This window comes from Talpa occidentalis, unplaced genomic scaffold, assembly GCF_014898055.3.
Source record: "Talpa occidentalis isolate TD23 unplaced genomic scaffold, MPIMG_talOcc4v2.1 talOcc4.2, whole genome shotgun sequence".
In the NCBI taxonomy this organism is placed as follows: domain Eukaryota; kingdom Metazoa; phylum Chordata; class Mammalia; order Eulipotyphla; family Talpidae; genus Talpa; species Talpa occidentalis.
This window is the reverse complement of record NW_023602073.1, coordinates 146,518,119-146,542,424: the sequence shown is the minus strand read 5'-3', so window position 1 is coordinate 146,542,424 and position 24,306 is coordinate 146,518,119. Positions and strand designations below refer to the sequence as shown.

At 39.8% G+C, this 24,306-nt stretch overlaps 1 protein-coding gene across 2 annotated transcripts in view; it reads right to left on the bottom strand.

Annotated features, from left to right (window-relative positions):
* Positions 1–2,032: 2,032 nt before the first annotated feature.
* The window catches only part of RGS17 (regulator of G protein signaling 17), an 87,893-nt gene continuing 65,619 nt past the window's right edge, over positions 2,033–24,306 (bottom strand). The window contains exons 3-5 of one of the 2 annotated variants that reach the window (XM_037520637.2): positions 12,313–12,402; positions 10,411–10,645; positions 2,033–3,052 (exon numbers count right to left, since the gene is read on the bottom strand). In XM_037520637.2, coding sequence (XP_037376534.1) covers positions 2,864–3,052; positions 10,411–10,645; positions 12,313–12,402 — 514 coding nt within the window. In that variant the 3' untranslated portion in view covers positions 2,033–2,863. The remainder of the gene's footprint in view (positions 3,053–10,410; positions 10,646–12,312; positions 12,403–24,306) is intronic. The other variant, XM_037520638.2, reaches the window with a different exon arrangement.

Here is a 24,306-nt window from a genome sequence, read left to right as displayed (position 1 = left end):
ACACAAAGTGTTCCTTCTAAAGTGCTAATTTTTCCCCAGGGAGGAATTTATTCATTAGGAAAAATCAAATACTATCAAAACAAATATTGTGCTCTTGGAATGGTAGCATAGACACCAGTGGAGGGCTTTTTTGTTTGTTTATTATAGCTCGGCAATTTTAAACAGAAAGAATTATATCATACTTTAAAAATTGGTAGAGTTGCAAATATACAGACATACGCTTAGATAGAAACCTTAAAACATCTGAAATTAATGAAAAACCCTCCCCTGTCCCAAAAATAGGAATTTAGCACAGAAATACTCACACAGTATGTTACCAACATCTGATATAAATCTGCTCTAGAATCATTCTCAACACAACTTCCTAATCGGGTTTCAAAAGGATATACTAATCAAAATCTGTATTCTACAAATGCCCAGGTTAGAGATTAGGACTCTTTATAAGGGCCCTTATCTTTTACATTTGGTAAAATATTAAAGGTATTGTCAAACAGACAATTCATCTAAATAAGTCCAAAGTATCTTATGAAGATAACTTATGACTAGCAGGTCACCATCATATATAGTAACAACAAGAATATAAAGTCTACATTTAAAAAGACTGATGCATGCTCTGTATCATAGTATGTTACATGTTTTCTAGTCGTGTGCACCAATGTATTGTGCCTCAAACACAGCAACAAATATGATATTACAACATATATGTGTATACATCAGAGTAGCATTAAACTCAATTCTAATCAAGAAAAAATCAAATATTCAGGACTAGAATTTCACAAAAGAAGTGATGATCCTTTTAGGTTTTTCCTCACTCCTTAGGAAAAAATATGACTTTTTGTAAACATCTTCAGAGCTATCTTTTTTCAACATATTTCTGAAAACTATTATTCAAATAGTAAATATCTAGTTGACATGGTTAAAGTATGTCTGGACACACTAACACTTTCAGACAAAAACAGGCATTTATTAAAACAAATGATTATAAATATTTTCTATCTTGTATTTTAACTACATTTTCATAAATAATGTATTTAAAAGTGCTGAGTATGTTAGGATAGTCAGCAACGCCAGTGTAAACAGAACATTTTGTTTTCTACTCTGCAATCTTTTTTTAAAATCCCATTTTGTCAAACACTGCAACAGTTAAAATATTTGCATAGGGAATAGATAATAGCCCTTTTAATCATATCTCCTGAATTCTATATAAATTAGAAAATCAAATTCACTTAAAAAAACAATTCTTTGAAATGTTTTAAGTTTATGGAAAAAGAAACTCAGAATGCCAACCTTTCAAGTAAAATAAAATTTAAAAAGAAAACCCCAAGCTTGTTTTTAAAAAATGTTCAATAAATTAAAAAATGAGAGGTAGTTAAAAAATGACAAAGAAAACCTATATTTGTTAATATCATCCTTAATATAAGGCCAGTATTCTCAGTGGATATAAATATTTTTAAAACTTTTATTTTAGATTACTCAATATTTAAGATTAAAAAAATAGCTTCCAGGGGATACTGATATTCAAATTCAAATGTAACACCTTGATATAAATATGACACTGACTTTTTTGTGTGTGTACACGATACTGTTTTCTTGAATCTCAAAAGTACCTGCCCAATGTCAGGCAAGTTTTTTGTCTTAAAGATTTAGTGGTACTTATAAAAAATAAGATGGCAGCTTAGAAGATTTGAGCACTGTACTGCCTTTCAATTATGGATGAGAATTAAAAGTATGGTCTTAACATTTTAAAAATAAGTCATTCTTAAGATACTATGTGAAAACAGTTAAGGTCCAAAGTAGAGAATTATCTTCTTCATAACCGTTATAAAACCTTCCTTGGTTAAAAACTTAGCTTTTCACTGGATTTCACTTTTAAGGAAAATATACCACCGGACAGATGTTATTCATCAAAATGTTTTATGATGCTACATGTAAGCATTCCTTTATTAAATACTTTCTTTATAATCAAAAACTAAGTTATCAAGCTTATTATTTTTCTTCTTGCTAAAGTACATACTTTACACAACCACTTTAGAACTGGAGAGCCAGTCTTTAATAAATTAATTACAGTATTGGACATCTGATATATACATAGATTCATTTTCTTCTATTACAATTAAAAACAATATCATTCTTTGATTTGTCCTTGAAATAGAATATCTTCAAATGGTATTGTGCTTTTTTTTCCTTCATATTTTGTCTTTTTTTTTTTTACATAGCAAACTCTGCTGTAATGAAACGCCACAGTTTTGGCAGTGAACAACCAGAGGACTCCCCCATTGGATTTTCCAACAAACAGAGAGAAATAGCTCTTTTTCATGTACAGAAATATTGGCTTCAAAATTAGTGTACTGAACACAGTATATAGCATGTTGAATACCATGGTTACAAATTAAAAATTGGCTTTTTCTGTCTTATATTTAAAAATGCAAACCACAGCCATTTTGGCAATTATTTCTAGAAGACCATATTGCACAAAAGTCCTTAAATACAGATATAAGTTATGCCATTGGATTAAATAGTACAACTAGGTGGCAAACAAAGCAGTTTTACTTTGCACATGCAGTCTCTGGAGATACACTAGGAGACTGTTTGTAGAACTACAAATACAAGTTTGCTTGCAAGTAGATGATTGTTGAATGAAACAAACTTAATTTGGCAATTCATAATGTGATGTGGTATTTTCTCCAAACTTAACCATGGATAACCTTGATAAAAATGGAGACAAAGACCATGTGGTCATATTTTTCACAGTAGCCTGAGGAATGCTAAGCTGTAGTTCTCCAGGAACTCAGTTTCTGATGTGATGTAACTACTTTTATTTCCCATCCCAGCCCTCCAAAATGAAATTTTTTTTTTATGAAAATTAAGATTCAGAAGTAGAGCTGGCAGTACTTTCAACAAATGACTTATAAATTTGAGAGTTCAAAAACCTTGGAAAAGAATCTCTGTGCATTAAAGTATATATCTGAAGCTGGGCATCTTCATACATGTGAGGGTTAGGATCCAACAGATTTCTGTTGATCACCTCTCTAACTCGAGAATCGAGACTGACCTAAAAAGAAATAAGAGCAGATACATTAAACAATATATATTTTTTTCAATAGATCTCAATTGAGTAACTGTAAGTTTGGGATATTTCAGAGAAATTGCAGAGTAAATTGACTACCTGAAGTCTTAAGGTCATCTTTTTTCCAAGACTACATGACCTTGCACACTTTTCTTTCCACAAGTTGAATTAAACAAACAAAAAGCAGCTAGATATTTAAGCCAATCACGAAATTCACAGGTATCTTGGCCTACTTGGGTTTACCTTTTCTGTACGTTTGCTCTGGAGTTTTCGTCATTTTCTATCCATTGTTGAATTACTGGAGAATTCCCTAGCCAGAATATGAATTTATCTCTTCCCACTGCGTCTGCTGGGGGTGACTCTTGATGAATAAGAAAAAAATGTGACAGAGAGTAATTCTCTGGCAAAAAATAATATGTATCTTAAATATTGATTCCTCACCGTTTCATATCCCAATAAAAGTACCAATGGTAGGAAACCAGGTATGTGCAAAGGCCTTATACAGCAAAAATGCATAGACACTCTCCTGTCTTACCTCTACCTGGCAAAGCGTAGGAAGCCATGTATATCCTACATATAGAGGACTAATCCCAAGATCTCTGTGCTAAAGAGTTTGCAGGAAATTGCTTGCAGTGTAACCTTTCCAAGGAAAAATGTCAGTAGGCATTCAGAATACCCACTGCAGTTATCAAAACAGTATTATTTAGAAGTGATTCAGTTATTTTTCTTCCTCATCAAATGGTGATATTTTGGAACTGGTGGGACACGTTGGAAGGGGAGTTAGGGATAAACATGAATAAGGACATGCTTGGGAACAGAGTGAGGCTCTGCCCCCAGATGACAGGTCAGAAAATCCCAAGAGAGGATGAGCATCCTTTGTGTTCACTGTTTAAACAGGACTAGGGCACCGTGGGCCAATTCTCTGTCTCCTGATGAGCCTATGTCTACACAAACCTTTGATTTTTATAACTAAATTTTATAACTAGATATTTATAACAACATGTGTTATCATAAGCATTTTGCAAAAGCCTTTTTGATTCTGGCTTCTGGTTGCTTTCCTACCCACTGCTTAGACTAAACCCAGGGTCTGAAACAGTCCTAGTGACCAAAGCTGCTTATTTTCTATCTGGTGTTCCCTGATTCCTCAACTCTGGAATTGGGTTGATTGATTTGCCCAGGGATGGCTGCTAGGGGAAGGTCAGTCAGGAGACAGTGATTTAAATTTTGGTGGTGTCACTAGACCACTTTGTATATAGGGGGAAAAAAAAATCAAACATATCTTGGTTAAACTAGTATTCTTCTTTGTCAAGAATTCGTTAAAAAAAAAAAGGAGGTTCTGGAAATGGGTCATTGAGGCTTTAGTGTGTTATTGTTGTTTGTAAACAACATCAAGTACAATGTAATAAAAATAGAGACATTTTCCAAAGCTTTTTATTTAAAAATATCACTTATGCTTGTACTCCACAGGAGAACACTGACTTTGGTGTTTCAACTGCTTGATCTTATTCTGCATGTAGTGTTATAGGATGGGGAAGCCTCTCCAAAGATGGCATTACCTCCTGCAGGTCTGCTTTCACACCACTGCAGTAAAGTATTTTAATAAAGCAAGTCAAGTTAATTTTTAGCTTTCCCAGTGCATATAAAAGTTATGTTTGCACTACACTGTTGTTCATCAAGTATGTCCACAGCATGATGTCTAAGAAAAAAAAGTACACGCTTCAGCTAAAAAATAATTCATTGCTAAAAATGTTAACTATCATCTGTGCCTTTGGCAAGTCATCATTTTTTGCCAGTGGAGGGTCTTGTAAAAGAATGCAGTATCTGTGAAACACAAAAAGTGAAGCACATCAAAATTAAGTATGCATGCACACCCCACTGTTTTTATAAATGGTGGGGGCTCTTTCAAACTTGAGAACTTTTCATGTCTATGGAGAAGGGAAATGTAGACTAGTGCTAATGAAAGAGGAAGAGGTCATTCACTTCTTAATAAATAGCTTAATTAAATGTAGTACAACAGTTTCTTATAGTAGGTAGAATCATATCAGTTATTTATCTTCTAACAGAAAACTTTAATTATTAAATGTGTTGAATCTTTGCTGTTGAATTTTTAATTTTGTTTGCAAATTAAAAATAGTGAAATATCATAGAGAAAGCAGTACCATTCAACATTCAGTCATCTGTAACAAAAATGCATTTGCTATTTCCATTTAAAATATAAAATATTTACCTTAACATCTGGTTGTTTGAAAAGGCTGTCGGTCAGGCATAAGAAGTGTAGAGAGGTCAAAAACAAGGATAACCCCCATGGGTGTAACAATCTACAGTTTCATCTTGTGGCATCTTTGTGCTTCTGAATGTGGAACATCTATAATACAAGTTAATGGGGTGGATCCCAGCGCGGGCTGAGCCACAGTCACCCTAGCAGTCAGGCCCGCTGGATGGCTTCTAGGCCACCTCCTATGGGGACGGTGCCTGCGGGGCTGAGGGGTGCCTGGAAAGAACTCTTCCTAAGGAAAGAGGAAGCTGAGGGGCAAAGGATGAATGCTCTCCTTGGGCAATGCAAATCCTTTTCTTCCTCAGTCCCCAAAGACTCACCTCCAAGGGGGAAAGAGTGGAATAATGCAAAAATAACAGAGTAACACAAACAAACAAAAAACTAGTGCAGTGGGACAGTGAGGGCACAAGACAGCAAGGGTGGATTTGGCAACATCTAACTGGCAGCATTAGCCATACTGGATAGGTTGGCAGTGCCGAGAGGTGACCGATGAAACTTTGAAAAAGGCATGAGTGGTGGTGTGACAGGCCTTTGTGAATTCATTGCCACAGGAAGCTGGAGACAGGGAGGAAGAAAAAGCGAGTGGCATGCAAGCATAAAAATACCCACTGGCCACTCCACAAGCTAGTGTGGGGAAAATGTAATGAGAGCTAAAGGCTCAAACGTATTTGGAGGGAAAGTGGAGACAATGAAGATAAATCTTGCTAGTGCGTCTTGGGGAAATTTAAGTCCAACTGAATTACAAAACTTATACATAAGCTTAAATGTACCAGAGGTTCTACCCAATGGAGAATGTTAAGATAAGTAAATGTTGCCGAAAGGACATAACAAGTCTTGACCTTGCTCTTCTGTGCTAACTATCAAGATGCAACGGAAATTTCGACTCTGTGGACATCTTTGGAGAATTAAACTGAAAATGATGAACTTTCACTCGAAGTCTTTTTCCTTTGTAGAGACCTTCCTTTAAGTCAATTCCTTAACCAGTTTTTACATATGATTAGTATTTTTCCCCTCATGTTTTGGTTTTATTTTTATATTTTCCATTTAATTTTTTAAAAAGTAATTTTGACTGAAGCTGCTTTATTTTACAGGCTTTCCAAGTAAAAGTATGATTTTTTTTCCTTTCTCCTTTCTAAGATCTTACGGAGATTTCCCACGACAGGAGATACCCTTTTTAATTTTAGCCACATTTGGCTTTCTCATTTCTTTAGCTAAAGGATTGTTGTGAGACTCATATTGTAATTATGTAAGTCCATTTAGTCAATGACAATACTTAAGGCTAATGTAAAGAAATAATCATTCTAATAACACCGATCATAATTATGATGACCTCTTTTTGATCAAATTCAATGTCTTCAGACTTTGTATCAAGTTGAATTTGACCTTCTTGGAGTGACCTTTCATGAGTACCCCTATTGTAAATTATACCATTTGATCTAACCCCCCTCATAAAACTCATCACAATTTTAGTTACTTGTTTTTGTTAGGATTTGCTTGTCTTCCTAAAGTATAAGCTCGATAAGGATGGGCCAGATTTTCCTTGTTTACTATGATATTCCCAACATCTAGTGCAGTGCCTAGCTCATGAGAAACACTCAATTTTTTTTTTTTGGATATTTATATGCATGCACAAATAGGTGCCTCTAGGAAAATATAGTCAAACGAGTCTATTTAGAGAATCTGACTTAAGTCCTTGAAATAAATTCACTTAATTTTGCTTGCAGAGGCATATATATGCACACAAAATCCACATGTATATCTCATTCTCATATGCACTATATTTAGATATCTATTTCCTAAGATACTTCCCAAATTGTTAAACATACATAAAGTATGCTCTTATGCAAACAATGAAATGTAATTATCAGCACACAGGCTTCATGAAGGAAATGTTAGGTATATAAAAACAATTTTAAGAATGTGGATTTCCCCTATATTTAACACAGAGGAATATGATAGCTCAATTGAATTAAGGTAGAATGAAAATCTAGTGAAGAAAAATGAGGTTCTAAATAAGAATAAAATCTTGACAATTTTTAGCTGTTTAATCACAACTATTTTATAAATGATTGAAATGCTCATATTCTAAATAGGAGCCATGATAGACTAAGAGGCAGAAGGGCTAGATTTTCTAGGTGCCAAATGGGGAAAAAATCCCAACTCTGATTTGTTTGCGGGGGTTGCGGTGAGGGCTGTGTTGAGAGGGATTCTGAGGGGGAGTGTGGGGTAGCAGGAAGGAGGAGCAAGTCTGATCAGCCAGGCCACTAGGGAGAGGGTGAAGAGGTAGCTTTACACAACTATTCTGGATTTGGTTTACTTTCTCTGCAACCACACCACCCCCCGCCCCCCACCTCCGCCTTTGTATTTTTATTTTTGTAAACAAATCAACTGAACACTGAGGCCCAGAGAGGTGATAAAATTTATCCTAGATCATACAATTAGGTTTTAGCAGCCACAACTAGGTTCCTATGCATCCAAATCTTAGTTCATTGCTCTTACAACTATACAATAAGGACTTCTTCATGTGACATGCTCTATTTCTAAAGTTGGAAAATAAAATGTGAAAATGGTGATAATTCAGGACCACCAGACAATTACGAAAATACTGTGCCTGATTAGAAATTGGCAAGTTTTTTTAATAGAAAGATCAATGAGATTATATATTAGAAAGGCTCTGGGATAGCTAGAAAGTGCCTGTGGTATTGTTATGCATCAATGAGTCAAGACACTTGACAGGGTTTAAAAGCAAATATATGTAAACGTTGGCTTAAAACCTAGCTTTAAATTAAAAAAATAAAAAAAAAACCTAGCTTTATAATAATTATACTTTATAATTTCAAATACATGCTTTAGGTTTATTCATTTTATGCTGCTTAGTAATTTATTGACAGGAGAGTAATTATTTGGCTGAACTTCATACAGTGTAATAATTTTGATTCTATTGCAAGAGTTATTTACAAGTCAGCATACAAGTAGAAAAATGATAAAAAATTGACTTTCACCTGTGTTTATGTGTCTCTCTGTAGTAATGTAAGGAGATTAAAGGCTCAACAACCACTCAAATGTGGCTATTAGGATAAATAAAGAAGAAAACTCCATCAATCAATGACATCTGAAAATCAGGAGCTATAAGGACAATGGGGACAGATTTCCCATAAAATAAATAAAAATTAGAAAATGGAGGCTGTGAGACAAAGGAAGTACAGGTAATTAGGATGAAGAGTATCTTTTTAATAACACTTTAAAGCGAAATACTTAACCATTTTAAGGTGACACATAGATATTACAAAGAAAGAGACTTAATAATCTAGACATCATCTTAAAATATTACATGTTATATATTTGAGGGAGAGAAATGGGCTAGATAACCTGCCCCCAAATTCTGTAATCATGGGCAGGAGGAGCATATTTGTAGCCTTTGGAATATATACCATGTAATGAAATGAAAAAAAAAAAAAAAGAGAATGAAATTAATATGCTAATAAAATCCAAGGAGAATGCTGAGATACAGAGGTTCTAGATAGACCAGGAACCTGAGTAATGTATTTTTAGGATGCAGAATTATAAGGTGTTAGAAATGCAAAGTGGCATCATGAATATATTTAGGTTACAGAAAAACACCTTCTCCTACTTTGCTTCTATGAATATTTTTTCTATGTTAATGTAGGAGATGAAAAAATAAAATAATCTTTTGTGTTTACGTACAAGTTTGCTGCTATTTGCTGGATTCTGGAGAGCACGAATGGTACTTGTAACCTAACTAATTTTTAAGTGCTTAGGTATACCTCACGGGAAGTGCAGTAGCTGATATAGAATTCCAAACACAGAGATGGATAAAGAAGACTCTATTTCCTTTTATAGATTCAAGGTAATGAGCATGAGGCAAGTCGGGGCCACATCAAGTGTGGGATGAAGCAATGATGAGTGTGACCTAGTTCTGGGGGATTCCATAAATGCCTGCACACAAGAGAAAATTGTAGCGGTAACCCTGGGAGCAGAAAATACCAGTCAGGATACATAAATGGAGAGACAGAAAAGGCAAAAGGTTGGTGTGGAGAGGCGAATGCATTCTAGGGACTGCAACAACTCTGGCCACCTGTCACCCAGCATTCCAGGGGCCTGGGTACCTGGGCACCAGATGTTTTTGACCCTTGTGACTGGACCATGTCTGAGGATCCAATGGATTTTTTTTTTTTTTTTTTTTTTTTTTATAGAGGCATGCTTTATTTATTATACATGCACTGGGTACAGTCAGTTACACTGCTTCTGCGCGCCATGACCTTGTGAGCAGCCGGGATCGAACTTCGTCAACCGCTGACCGGATCCAATGGATTTTTAGAAAATTAATGGGAAAGTATTATTTGGTCGCTAGCAATGTCCTTTATTCATAGTTTTCACCATGGGAATGGGAAAAAATAGTTTGCATATTCCATTACAGAAAGACTAGAATAAGTAAAATAATTGGCATTATCCTCTCTCTCACCAAAGAATATTACTGGGTCACAAAGGCCCATTTCTCAGTTTTGTAAAACTTTGATCATAAGCATCAATAAATGTGGCAGGTTTCTGTTTTCCTAGAGCCGCTACACTAGAGGCTCTCAGGTTTGTATGTATTTAGAAAGCTTGTTAAAAGTACAGCTTCCTGGGCTCTATTTCCAAAATTTCAGGCTCAGAAGTCCAGGATAGACCTCAAGAATATGCTTTTCAAACAAATGTTCTAGGTTTTTCTCATAGAGGTGGTCTGGGGATCACACTTTGAGAAACACTGTCCCAAAGTCCATGCTTTTCCACACTAAGGCATAGCAAATTGTGTCTACCAGGCTTAATGTTAGTTTAAGAAGCGAGTAGCTACTACACAATTCAGCCAGAGCTAAACGGTCAAAGCATGATGGGAGGACCTACCTTCTAACAAGTGTTCAGGGAAAATCCAAATAGAGTGCAAATTATCCACCCAGAAAAGCCCTCTCTCCACCTGGCCACACCCCAGGCTCTACCCCTGGAGACCACAGTTTCCTTAGGTACATCTGTGGTGTTAGGAAGCCCGCACCAGTGTTTTCCAGATGTTTACCTCTTTTGGTGACAGTATAGAAATATAATCTTCATAAATCATCCTGGCCTTTTCTTCAATTACTTTTTTGTTCTGCTCTTTCTTTAAATCTTCACAGGCGAGCCAGAAAAGGAGGTTCTCTTCACTGTATTCTGTTCGGAGGAATTCTCTGAAGAGATTTCTTCCTGCCGGGGCCTTCATCATCTTATCAAAATTTTGAGACCAGGACAAGACTTCGTCTGAAGTGGGGTTTTGGCTGTAGAGACAGAATGGGGCAATTAGCCAAAGTGACTTGAACCTGTCGGGCAGCTTGAAAATCTGTCCAGTTACTGCCACCTAGTGGTCACTGCCACCTAGCCTGGCTTGATCTGAGAAATAAATGCAGGACTAGGTTGGCTACTTCCAGGTCTTGGTGTTCTCAATGCAAAAGCTGAGTGTTTGGGAGCCACGTTTTCAGACACCAAAGGCCACGGGCACTATCTGTGTGGTCACCATAAATTCCTGATGAAGCTGGGAAACATTTGGACCTTAATAATATGGTATAAAGTGATAGGAATGATCTGTAAATAACTTAGAGGCAAACTGACTTTTTGTTTGCATCTGATGTAGATTTTAATTTTCAAGCCCTAAGGTACAGGTTCTCCTCTCATCTCTGGGAGCCAATTTTTCATTTGTCATTGGATCTAAAATAAGAATCATTGTGTGCACCTGTCACATAATCCCCGGTACTTCAAGGATTTTTCTATTAAGTGCTATCAATGAATTGTTATCCATGAAAGGAGCTATCACAGTTGAAAAGTACAGGGCCTTTAGAGTGACACTAAGGATTACAAAAACATCTATTTCCAGGTTTTCCTACAGGAAATACATTACTACTTTCTTTGCTTATCTCCCAAAGAAGTGGAGGCGTGAAGCTGGGAGGTTCTTATGGTTAAATTGATCCTGGTCATAGCTGCCCAGGTACTGGTCTGTTTAATAACTTTCCAACCTAAAATCCATTTGGTGAAAGACGTACCTATGCTTTATTTTTTCTTCCATTTTTGACTAAGTACTTGAATAGATTTGTAACTAGTTCAAAATGTCTGACCATCTTCATTCATCCACAAAATTTTAAAGATGGAAAAACTACTATGAAGCATACATATTAAAACCTCCCCACAAACAGAAAAAGAAAGCGCCTATAATTATATACATCATCTACATGTATTTTATTCTGTAATTGTTATCACTTGAACTTCATGCTTTGGAAGAAATATTTAGTTAGAGTCTGTTCTGATGGAGGTGGGATTGGTGCCATTTTTGACTGATTTAGGTAATTCCGTAACATTTTTGGTGTTAAACAGACCAATATGTGGGCAGTAGTTTTTCCATCTTTAAAATTTTGTGGATGAATGAAGATGGTCAGACATTTTGAACTAGTTACAAATCTATTTCAAGTACTTAGTCAAACATGGAAGAAAAAAAAGCTTTGACCAAATGAATTTTAGGTTGGAAAGTTATTAAACAGACCAATACCTGGGCAGCTATGACCAGGATCAATTTAACTGTCAGAACCTCTCAGCTTCTCTCCTTCACTTCTTTGGGAGATAAGCAAAGAAAGTAGATTTTAGATTCATCCCCTATAAATAAAACTTAAAAAAAAAAATCCAGAAAAGGAAGTATGAAATTAGGGCAAGTTGAAGGGCATTAGGTTTTAAAAGAGAAGGATAAAGTCAGGCAACCACTAAGCTGATAGCTTAACATAGTTAATAGAAAAATCAATAAGACCAATTGCCTTCGGAAAATAAGATCTCCCAGATTGAGTGGACATTCATTTCACAAGACCGTTTTGAGGCTTGCCAGGAAGCAAGAGATAAGACTTAAGCCCCGCCAGATGTAAACAATACACAAACACCAGACACAGCGACACCGAGTCACACTCACCACTCTTCTAGGACCTGGACGCTCTCCAACTTTGTGGTGTGTGCGGGTCTTCCTGCACTTTCTCCACTTTCTTCGTTCCTAACAGTGAGGCTGTAATGTAGCACAACGCTTTATTTTGTCTAGGGAAAACCCATTACTTAAAGAAACAATAATTCAAGACACATTTTACAGAATTGTTTTCTCAGCTATGTGAGGACATTTAAAGTACAGAAGGAGCAATCTCATCTTTAAGTCACGGCTAAGCTCAAGCCAACTAAGGGAGAGAGAATATTTAATACAATGTTAGAGGAAGTCAAAATCTCAAAAATGGCCACCATCCCGATTTCATACTTACGTCACGTGAATTACTTAGAATCTCTGAGATGTATAATGATATTCTTTAACATTTGATATAAATCATTGTCACCCTTAAGAGCATGGCAATCTGACTTTTGCCTAGTCCTAGGCATGATTTCTTGTTTATCTCCTCCCATTGATAGCCTGAGAAGATAAAAACGTATCCAAGTCTAAAGCATAATTTGCTAAATTCACACGAGCCTTCCCTGCAGACCAGGATTCCCTGTCACCAACACCATCATCCCCCAATGCACTCAAGTTCAAAATACTGCACGCATGTCTGTTCACTCCAGTTCGTCGACCTCAATGTCTCCACTTACTCGGGAGCTTTGGATAGGAGGGCATTCGGTGGGAGGCGTTTTTGACTCTGGGACATACATTTGAGAAATCTACAGGATTACAAGAGCCAGGATAATCCCATGGGCTGCTAGTAGCTCAGAACAAGAAGAAGAATTGCCCAGATCTGTGAACCGTGATGCTGCAGAACCTCACGGGGAAGCTCCCAAGACTGCAGGTGTAGTCCAGGAAGGACACGGGGCCCTGGCAGGAACTAAGAAGCAGTGTGGGGAGGATCACACCATGGCCTTGGAGAAGTCAAGCTACCTTATGAGCAAACTGACCCCTGGGTCTAGAAGCTGAGGAGTTTCACACGATCCTGTCAGAGAACAAAGTAATGGCTCTTTTATTTGTTCCTTCATTTATTCAACAAGAGTCCATGTGTCCTTGTTATGTGCCAGCACCTTTCTCTTACCTTTCATTTTATTACCCACATTTTATAGATGAGCAAAGTGCGGTACAGATCAGGTTGGCCCCAAGTCAGATGCCAAATATGTGGTACGACTGGAAATGAATCCAGCTCAGCCAAATGACCTTGTTATCTCTACTGAGCTCCTCCGGGGAACATGTTCTCTGACAGGTGCTGAGGAAATACACTGCTTACTACGTGGCTACAGAGGTCGGTTGCTAGATATGGCTGTGATGGAAAGAAAGGGCTTAGTGGAGGGGCTCCAACGAGTAGTTGTGCTTACTCTGGAGGATGAGTAAGGCAGCTGAGACATGTCTCTTTAATTCACTCATTCTCTGGAGCGAGGTAAGGATGGAGGGACTGTCACAAAGGGGAGAAGAGGGATCAATCTACAGCGAAAGTGAGACTATTCAGGGGAATTTAGTTGAGGAGGTGGACTACCTGCAGGAAAGAGAGGAGTTGGAAAGGATTTTTATCAGAAAAAGAACATTTCAATTAAAAAAAAATAGTGAAATAATCTAAGTTCTTCACCAAGTTCTAGGGAGAGTGGCAGGACAGATTGGTGGGTAAACCACACAGAAAAAAGAGTAAATCGCTCACAAAAGTGGTGAGGCCTGAAAAATCCAGGGGGGCAGATACTATAACCAATTGTTACAGAGACACCAGCAAACTGACTGCAGGGAGGTAGGGGTTCCCTGGTCTGAGCAGTCAAAACCTGGTATGGGGTGTAGACCTGGAGCAGACAGCAAGGCGGGGTTCAGAGAGAGCAGCACGTTTTCACGTCTCTGCGTGTGGGTTCTGTGAATGTGTATGCAGCTTTAGGAAACCTCGGTCCTCCTTGTTGCTGTATGTTTAGATCAGATACGTGTTTTAGAGGAGATTCATTAACTGCTCAAAGCAGCTCTAGGTAAGAGTGTATCTCTGGAATCCACTTTATCGCTAGTAGTTATGGAAAAGTGGGTGGGAGGAGGCAGGGATATATCACTGACAACATTCCATAAAATTTCCTGGGAGGAATGAATCATGCCAAATGCATACAATATTCAAATTTCTCTAAATTCTAGAAAGATCTTATTTAAATAGGAAATTGATACTTATTCTATCAAGCTTTACTGAGCTTACATGTATGCATGTATAATGTACTATAAAAAGAGTTTTCCCTGATTAAATAATTAACTCCTTGTGAAGCTTTCTCTGCTATGTTTCCATACATTGTACTACAAAGTGTGCTGTAAAAATGCAGATATACCTCATATTATGCAACTTCTTTGAAAAAAAAATTGTTCCCCATTGTCTCTTTGCCATAGAGAAACCAATCTGGAATCAACACGCATGATTCACAAGTTTTTGAACATGAATTCTGGCTCTTCTGTCTGTTTCTGTGATATCTACAAACATCCCAAATGCCACCATATTAGAGTGATCATTATGAAATATTTGGTTGTGTTTATAGCTTTCATGTCTACAGATGGTAAAATATGGACACACATTTGTACTAAAACTACTTGTAATAGACATTCAATAAATGCTTAACTGTTCCCTGTCTGCTCCATTTCTGGATCTAATATTGCACCCAACATAGCCCTGTAGAAAGAAAACGAACTTTAGCTACCGACAAGTGTCCTTGTAAGCAACCGTCCTTTAGGACTGGTCTTAAAGAAAGTGCTTTCACAGTTTCACTCACCCAGAGCCACAGATAATGCCATTTTAAGATGAAAAGAAACGGAGAAAATAGCTGGTACTAGACTGTTTGCCACCTAAGTCTTGGAAAAAACTATAATCTGCTCCTAATCTCACCTGGTCTTGCTCTACGTAACATAGTGTGTTTCTTTTTCTTTTTTTTTTCTTAGATTTATTCATTCATGCATACAAGAACCAGGGTACAGGCCAGATGCGCAGGAGGGTGAGAGGACTCACCAGAGAGAGAGAGTGGGGAGCAGAACAGGCAGACTGACAAAATACACTGCTGAGGGGAGCAACGGGGAGACAGGAGAGGTCTACGCGCCATGTGGGACCCTCGCCAGCCGGGATGGAACCAGTGCTGCAGAGGCTGCGGACAGCTTCACAGCGCGTCGCTCAACTGCCTGCGCCACCACGGGAGGCCCTTCTTTCTTTCTTTCTTTCTTTTTAAAGAAACCAATTAAAACACATGCAATTTGCAGCAACATGGATGGCGCTGGAAGGGATCATGCTCAGCGAAATAAGCCAAAAAGAAAAAGAAAAATACCGGATGGTCTCACTCATAGCAGGAATCTAGAAAACTTAAATAAGGGACCAGGAAAATGAATAACTATAAGAAAGTGAAAATCAAAATCAACAAAAAACTATGAACCAGAGACACTTTTAGGGGGGCGGGGGTGGGAGGGGAGGGATTGGGGTCAGAATGGGGGGGCTGCAATTGTATGGGGAATATAACAATAAAATTTATTAAAAAAAAAAAAAAAAAAAAAGAAACCAATTAAAGGAAATAGTTGCACATGGATATCATCTGTGCTTGAGGAAAGTAGAAAGGAAAACACCAAACTTAACAGTAAAAGGGATTCTGTGGAGACACACTATTTTCACTTTTAGGATGTCTGTATCATTTTTTTAAAAAGATTTATTTATTTATTTATACAAGCACTGGGTACAGTCGGAAGCGCGGGAGGGTGAGAGAATTCACCAGACCCAGAGCGGGGAACAGAACAGGCAGAAGGACCGAAGGACACTGCTGAGGGGAGCAGCGGGCACGGCAGGAGAGGTCTGTCGCGCCACATGGGACCCTCCTTCGGTGGCCGGGGAGCAGCCTGGGATCAAACCGGTGCTGCAGAGGCTGTGGGCAGCTTCACAGCCAAGCGCTCAACCACTGCGCCACCAGGGGAGGCCCTGTCTGTATCATTTTTAACTAACATTTCTACCTTTTAAGCAACTAAAGTCACAAGGAGAGCAGGAAGTGACCGCAGTGCTCACCGTGGCAGTCTCAATCAAAGCTTAAGCACTTTACAGAAGCCAGTAACCGAGGCCGACTGGACTAACAGCAGCTAAGTCATGGAAACAACCGAAATGTCCCAAAACAGATGACTGAGTCAAGGAGACCTGGTACATACACACAACGGAACGCTACTCCGCAATCCTGCAGCAGTCATGCAGCAATGCCACTGCAGCAACATGGATGGAGCTGGAAGGGATGATGCCCAGTGAAATAAGTCAGAAGGAAAATGAGTATCAGGTGATTTTACTTATATGAGGAATATGGGGCAACCAAACAAAGGATCAGGAAAGAGACCAAACTTGCAGGCTGACCATAGAGCTGAGGCACTCAGCAGGCGAGGAGGGGGGAGTCAAAACAGGAGAAGGAAGAGCACAAGGGACCGTGGTGACATCAAGGGCCCAGAGAGCCCCACTATCACTGCAAAGGCAGACTCCATTCAATATTTTAATATTATCAGTTTTTCCTTTTTATTTAACAGCTTCTACCTCCAATTCCCCATGGCAAAGATGGAATCAACTTCCCTCAGGTTTTGAAAAGAATTGGTAGGTTATTCTTGAAATGTTTCTTTTTCCTTTGTCAATTTATCACGGGAAAATATGATAGCTCTATTCAGAAGTCAACAATTTACAAATAGGTACGAGACACCTGCTTCAAGCAATGTTGCCTGGGTTGGAAATTCAAGATGAGTAAGACAGATGCTCTGAAAGGCAGCAGCGGCATGGAGCGTGGCGAGAGCCGAAACCCAGTGGTTCTTAGATACGGTGACGGCATCTACGCTTCTGCTTGAGGGGACTGAGGGAGGCTTCATGGAGGAGGTAATGATTGAGCTGTTTTGAGCAAATGAGCATGTGTTGGCCAGATGGAGACGCGGACAAAGGGAATTCCACGCCAAGGATGAAAACTATCAAGTGTAGAGGTTGGGAGCTGTAAAAAGGCCTGATACAATCACAGAACAAAGGGGCCAGATCGGGTGTTTCTGGATGTGGTCAGTACATGATACGAGGCGGAGAGGTGTAAGTCAGACAACGGGCCAAGAAACAGGGAGGTGGAGCCAGGCTAGAATTCACCTCCTGTAAGACGACCTTGGCTTTCCACGCTTTATCTTCCCAGGTCACGGCGGGGAGAATGGTAGCGACCTACCGCACAGGACTGCAGAGCGAGGACTAGAACCTCCTGACCCAAGAAATGCTTCATTAAGCAAACGGGTTGCCTTTTAAAATGGTGACCCCACGTTTACCAAAGGACTTTTTATTTCAACCTTTTTATTTCAATTAAAGACGTGAACTTTGCAATGACTATGAAACACTCCCTCCTACAATCCCTTGCTATTTCTTCTTCACAACAGCCCTGGAAGGTAAGCAGGGGTGTTATTGATTATTCCCAGTTTCCGGCAGAGGAGACAGGCACCAAGGGGGACATGACACGATGCCCACAACTAACCCAGCAGGGCTGGCATCAGGACTCACGTCTCCAGGCCGCTCACCCCATGCTTATTTTCACTGTGCTATGACGCTTCTCTTTATATAAAGTAATTAACTGTAGCATTTTACCTTTTCAGATATTTACAAAAAATCAATTGCTCACAAATGACTGGAAAGAGTAGAAACCTTTTGCAAGCCAGTTTATGGAGGACAAACACCCCCTCTATGGGCCTTATTCCCCTGCTATGACTCTCCAGGAGCTCTTGCCCAGAGGACTGAAGATACAACAGATACTGGAAAGAGGTCACCTCTCGGTGCCCTGGAACTTGAGATTACTGAGAAAGCCGTTACAGAGGATGGGGCCAGAAAGCCTGACAGGGGGCGAGAAGAAGTGAGACCACTCATGTCTGCAGATCACGTGCTGCTCCTGCACAAGGGCCCCCGGGGACTGGCTCCGTCAGGAAGAGAACTTTGGGGAGAAGGGAACAAGAAAAGGAGGACAGTACCAAGGCATTGCTTAGAAGACAGCAAAGGGCCTCCCTGGTGGCGCAAGGGGGTAAGACACAACCTATGAAGCAATCCACAGCCTCTGCAGCACGAGTTCGATCCCCAGGCCTGCCCGAGAGAAACCCACATGGCACAGCAGACCTCTCCTGTCTCGCCCGCTGCTCCTCTCAGCAGTGTATTTCAGTCAATCTGCCTGTTCTGTTCCCCACTCTGACTCTGGTGAATCCTCTCACCCCCCGCACCTCTGGCCTGTGCCCCAGCTCTTGTATAAATAAATAAATATTCAAAAAAAAAAAAAGACAGCAAAGGAAAACAAGGTGCCAGCGGCGGGGCAGTAGCCACGTAACATCCATAACTGAAAACAGACAAAGCTCATTATGGCTCAAACCTGGGACTTGACCTTCATCACTTTCATTGGTATGTTTGGTGATGCAACTTGGTTCTGAATGGGGGGTGTGGGGATGGGAAAGCTGGTTAGAAAGTTGTGTCTGGAAATGTTATGCAACACTTGTCCTAAAAAAAATCCTCTAAAATCCTCCCCCTCCTTCTAAAATCATGCCCATGTTTTAACACAAGCATCTCTTTGGCTTAGGTTTTTATTTCATAAACTTAATCCTCTCCAAAGTGAAACAATCGGTTTTTAACAATCTGCCCACTAGATGGCTGTGTTGCCTTTATAAGCATCATGTTTTCAACTAACCAGAAAAAAATGAAACTGAAAAAGTTTCTGGTAATAATTATCCTTATTTGGAAAAAAAGCTATTATTATATGTGTGGAGTTTTAATAATTACATCTTTCTAAGGAATTTGAAAAGAATCATTCATTTTTTTTTTCTGAGTGAAATAATCAAACTCAAAGGGGATAAATTTAATCTTGGAAGGTGCCCATAATTGCACCTTTTTTTCTTTTTGGTATTTAGAAATTTAGTTCTAGTTACTCCCCAGCCCCAAACATTTGATTTAGGAATTAGTCTTTTTTAAAAAGGCAGGCATAATCCTATTAACATTGTAATTATCCTTTCTAATAATAAGTTGTATTGAGCTCCAATGTCTCTTGCTGGGGTAATATGACACTTAGGTCATACATTCTTAGAAAAATCAATTAGAAATGGTTTTTAACTTCCAACAGGCAGGAAACAGTTTTTATTCAAAATGCTTTAAAAGAGCCATTGTGAGTGTGGATTTGCAAACTATTTTAATTCCATTTTGGGGTTGCATGTAAAAGTTAATTTCTTCTTTTGAGTGTGGAAAAGGAAGACAAATCTTTTCATTTGTTCCTGTGCTCTCTCTGTCACCCATTTCTCTGTGCGTGAAAAGAGGGATTTCCAAAAATTTTTCTATATTTGCATGAAATGTTATTTCAAACCGTAAGCCATGCATTTTAGGTTCATTCACACTATTGATTTCAAATATCAACTGCATTTAACAAGTCATTACATGGTTACAATCGTGGTAGACTATGTAAACTTATGCTAGTTAAATCACCAAAGCTGCTTATTTGGTGCAGTTTCTTTTTTTCCCCTTAAAATTTTGAGAATTGTAGGACTGAGTACTTAGATATATTTTACCTATAATACATGCTAATCATCAGAATCTTCTACTTCAGTTCTGCAGAATCTTCTACTTTCAGGTTGACTGAAATTCTATTTTAAGCTCTTCCTTCACTCACTATAATTTACCCTGTAAGTCATAATAAAGTTAGTGGATGCTTTTGTGGGAAAGCAAATACCTTGAAAAGGTCAAATGGACTTCTATTGAGCCAGTAGATACTATTATTAATCATCCAATTCTTAAAATGCACCTGCTTTGTTGCAGCACTAGCTTCTAGTTTTAGTTAACTTGTGTCACCATATAAATCCAGAACGAATCAAGTAGAACTCTAGAAGGTGATGCTCAGAAATAAACCTGGACAGCAGGAAGGTCACTAATCTAACCACCAGCTCAATCCTTCCCTGGTATTTTCCATTTACTGTGTTTATGGATATGTACAGGACGGGGCAGGGGGAGTCCTGGAGAACAACAGGAATGAAGAGAGTCATTCTGCAGGGAAATGTATCCCTAGAAGACATTAAACCTGCACCGAGAATCCTGCGGTGGGTGGTGCTCCAGGTGGTACTGAGTTTTCTACCTGTGCTGGTTAAGGAGAGGGTCGGCAGAGAGGGCAGGGGTGTACAGCAATGGGCTCTGCTACATTCACTGACAGCCTGCAAAGAGACCACTGGTAAGCAGACAGTAAGCAAATCCTAATAAAATGTGGTAGATTCCTTTCAGCCTAAGACTTGCTAGGAAATAATAACTATCAATCCAAGGTTATTCAGGGGGCTCTGAGAATGTACTGAATCCTAAACTAACTGATTTAAAACTGCTATTAATCACGTGTTATAGACAAGGAAACTGAAGTTCAGAAAGGTTAAGTCATTTGTCAAAGATTTCACAGCTACATCAGGAAGCTGGAACCCATCAGGTTTACGGAAGGCCATGTTGTAGGAATTGGTGTGTAGTCTTTTTGTAGAGCAACATGACCTCTATTTAGCATGAAACACCTGGAGTTTTATTCCAGCATTACTTATGGAACTGATGATTAAACTGGTTCTGTACTTATTAAAAATCTACGTTACTTTGTATGAAAGTGCTCATGGCAGAAGCTTGCTTTCTACTTAGGAACCAATTCTCCTATGTGTGAGAAAGAAGTGCATTCACACATGGGATATTGGTACCAGAAACAAAGATCCTAGATCCCGGGGAATAACAATATTTATAAGCCCCAGCTAAGTAGTATTAGGATCCATTCAACTTCATATGCACAAGAAGTAGATTTTGTTGTCTTAGCTGACAAAGAAATAACAAGTCATTCTGGAATGATGTCCCAGAGCAGAAGCAGGTTTTAAGAGGCTTAACATGCCTAGACCACGAGAGGAAGTAAGGCAGGCCCAAAGGAATAACACAGCACTTTAATCAGATGGACAATAACTACTTCAATCAGACGTAGTAAAACCAGGACATTTTATAGATAGGGTAGGGTAACAAAAATGTCATAACCTCAATTTTTTTTTTGTATGGGCATTATTTCAGAGAGACTGGGGGAGGTCCTTAAATACTGTCCAGTTAGCTAATATACTGGCCTGGATTTGACAGGGTTGAATTTCATCTTGTTTTAGAAACGGAAAAATTTGCTCTAATGAAATCAAGAAGGGACCTCCAACGCCCCTCAAATTGAACCTTCATCCCGAAAGGTCAGGGTGTCTCAGAAACTTTGAAGAGGGGCTCACTCATTTCTCCCACAGCAGCTTCTTTCTAGATTCTTCCTCCTGTGCACCTTAACAAGTCCATTCTCAGAGTTCCCTGACAGCCTCCAGCAAGTAACAAGGAGGTTTTATGATTCTTATCGCACTGGACTCTCTGGTGTGTGTGTGTGCAACATGGACCATTCCCTTCCATGTGCAACTCACAACCCTCCTGGCCCTGGTGCCAGCCCTGGGCATACGTCACTTCTAGACAGTCGCTTCTTGGGGTTTGCAGCCTTTCTGCTGAGTCTCTTTCAATGTTGGACTTGCTGAGGTTTTAGTCTTTAGCTCACTGCTTTGTACACTGATCCAGATTCTTATCTGTAGACTTAACAGCCAAATCCAGGGCACCTCAGTCTGAGCAAGTCCACTTCGTCATCTTTCCCTGCCCTCAACCAGCTCCAGGTCAGTGTTCTCTCCCTTGGTGGGGTCCTACCCACCCAGCCACTCAACAAGTGGCCTCTGTCTTATCTACCTCCAACCCCCCCCTTTTTTTTTAAAGATTCATTTATTTATGCACACAAGAATCGGGGTACAGGCCAGAGGTGTAGGGGGATGAGAGGAATCACCAGAGACAGAGTGGGGAACAGAACAGGCAGACTGACCAAAGTACACTGCTGAGGGGAGCAGCGGGCGAGACAGGAAAGGTCTGCTGCGCCATGTGGGTAGCTCCCTGGATGGGGATCGAACTCCTTTTGCAATGGCTGTGGACAGCTTCATAGTGCTGACACTTAACCCTTGCACCACCAGGGATCACCGATCCTTATAGCACATCCCAAGGTTCTTCCATCTATAATCTCCCCATTTCCTTTACTGTCTCCTGATATCTCTCAACTTGGTAATTTCAGAAGTCTCCTAATTTTCTCTTTGTTTTTACTTTGTTCTTCTCTGCCCCGAAGGGGATATGCTCAAAATATAAAATGGACTTTGTCTCCCCCTTACATAACATCTTCAATCACTTCCCATATCCAAAAAGAGCGTTAAGTCCTAATTCCTTAACAGGGCACAAAGGACGGTTTATGATCTGTCACCGCCTTCCTCTCCAGGCTGCTGTTTTGCCCTTCACTTTATAACTAAACAGATGTGAGTGCTCCCTCTTGGAATCCTTGTCTCTCTACTACTATTAACCTAACTACTAACATCACCACCACCACCACTGCACACAAGAGAATAAAAGAAAATAGTACCTAATTAGTATTAGGGAGCCGACTGAGTACATGACCGTGTAACTACACCAGGGAGCCCACACCGGGACCATGTGCCTGTAATTTTTGAAATTTGTCTTGTGACACAAATTTCCATCTTTCATAAAATAAATTGAGTTGGAAAATCCAAAGCCATTCATCTACTCAATATCTTTATCTTAAACATCTACTGTGTACTAAATGTTATTATAAGCTAATATATCTTCTTGGCTATTTTAAAACATGAAATTTTAGTTTATGAAAATGCCCACTGCCAATTGTTCAATATGAACTTTTATGAAGTCAATTATAAAACACACATGATATAATTCTACTTAAGGTATTAACCCAAATAACAAATACATGGAAAGCAGAGGGAAAATCATTCATGCAAAAATCAGTACGTGCATCACGATGGCAAACTGACCCTCAGCTTGTCCAGGGCAGAAGGAGGGGTGGCCGAGGCCATGGACACCACAGGCCCAGTGCCAAGGTCATCTCAGAAGCTTGGCCACTTCCTGGCCACTCCAGACCCAGATGGCCCTCATCACATTGCCACTAATGATGAGTCAGCTGAGATTTGAGAGCTCCTCCCTGGGTCCAACCCTGCAATGATGCCAGCGAGCTATCGGGGGTCAGTGGAGCCCACTCACATCTCCATGCAGACCCCCAGCCTTGGAAGCAGCGTCCCACTTCTCTACCTAGTCTCTTTCCTCCTGTCCCCTTAGGCTGGAAGGCTTCTTCACCAGAGGACAAGTCTTTGTTTCCTAGGGAATCCCTCTCGATGTCAAATACACTCTCCTGCATTCTCAGCTTTTCCTGGTCCGTCTCCCCGACTGGTCCCAATTGGCACACAGCCTTCTGAGGGGATCCTTCTCTCAGAGGCAGCTCCTCCTCCCTCATCCTCTGAGGCTTCTGCCATCTAACTTTCTGTTCCCTCCTGGCCTATCCTCTGGCAGCTGTGTGGTCCCTCACCAGGCTCCTCCCATGGACTCCTCCCTCGCTCCTTACTCCCCACCTCTGGGAGCCACTCACAGGGTGCCCTCCCTGCCCTCCCCGTACCTGCAAGACCCTCCCTTGCTTCCTGGTGGAATCAGCATTGTGAGCCGTCCCACCTTCGAAGCTGGCGCTTCCTTCTTCCGGCCTGAATTAATGATATTCTTTCTCCAGTGCTGCCCTGTTCTTCCCACTCCCCTAAACAGGACTGGACATAATATTTTCCTCTATTATTTTGTTTTCTTCATATTCACTTTCCATGGATGGTATAAACACAGCACACTTAGAAAAACCTGTACTTACACCGTGACAGAGAGTACCCGTGGCATACCGTCAACAGAAAAGGGTCAAGCCAGTTCTAGTTCTGGTCATTTCCAGAAGCTGGCATTCTGGCCATCTATAACAAAGGCTAGGCAGAGGCAATGTGAATGCTAAGCTTTTCTTGATGGCGATCTGGGGGAATGATAACAAATACTGATAGCCCTGTCAATGGAGAGATGGGAAATCACCAGTGAAAATGAAAGACATGTAAAAGTGCCAGGCAATACCT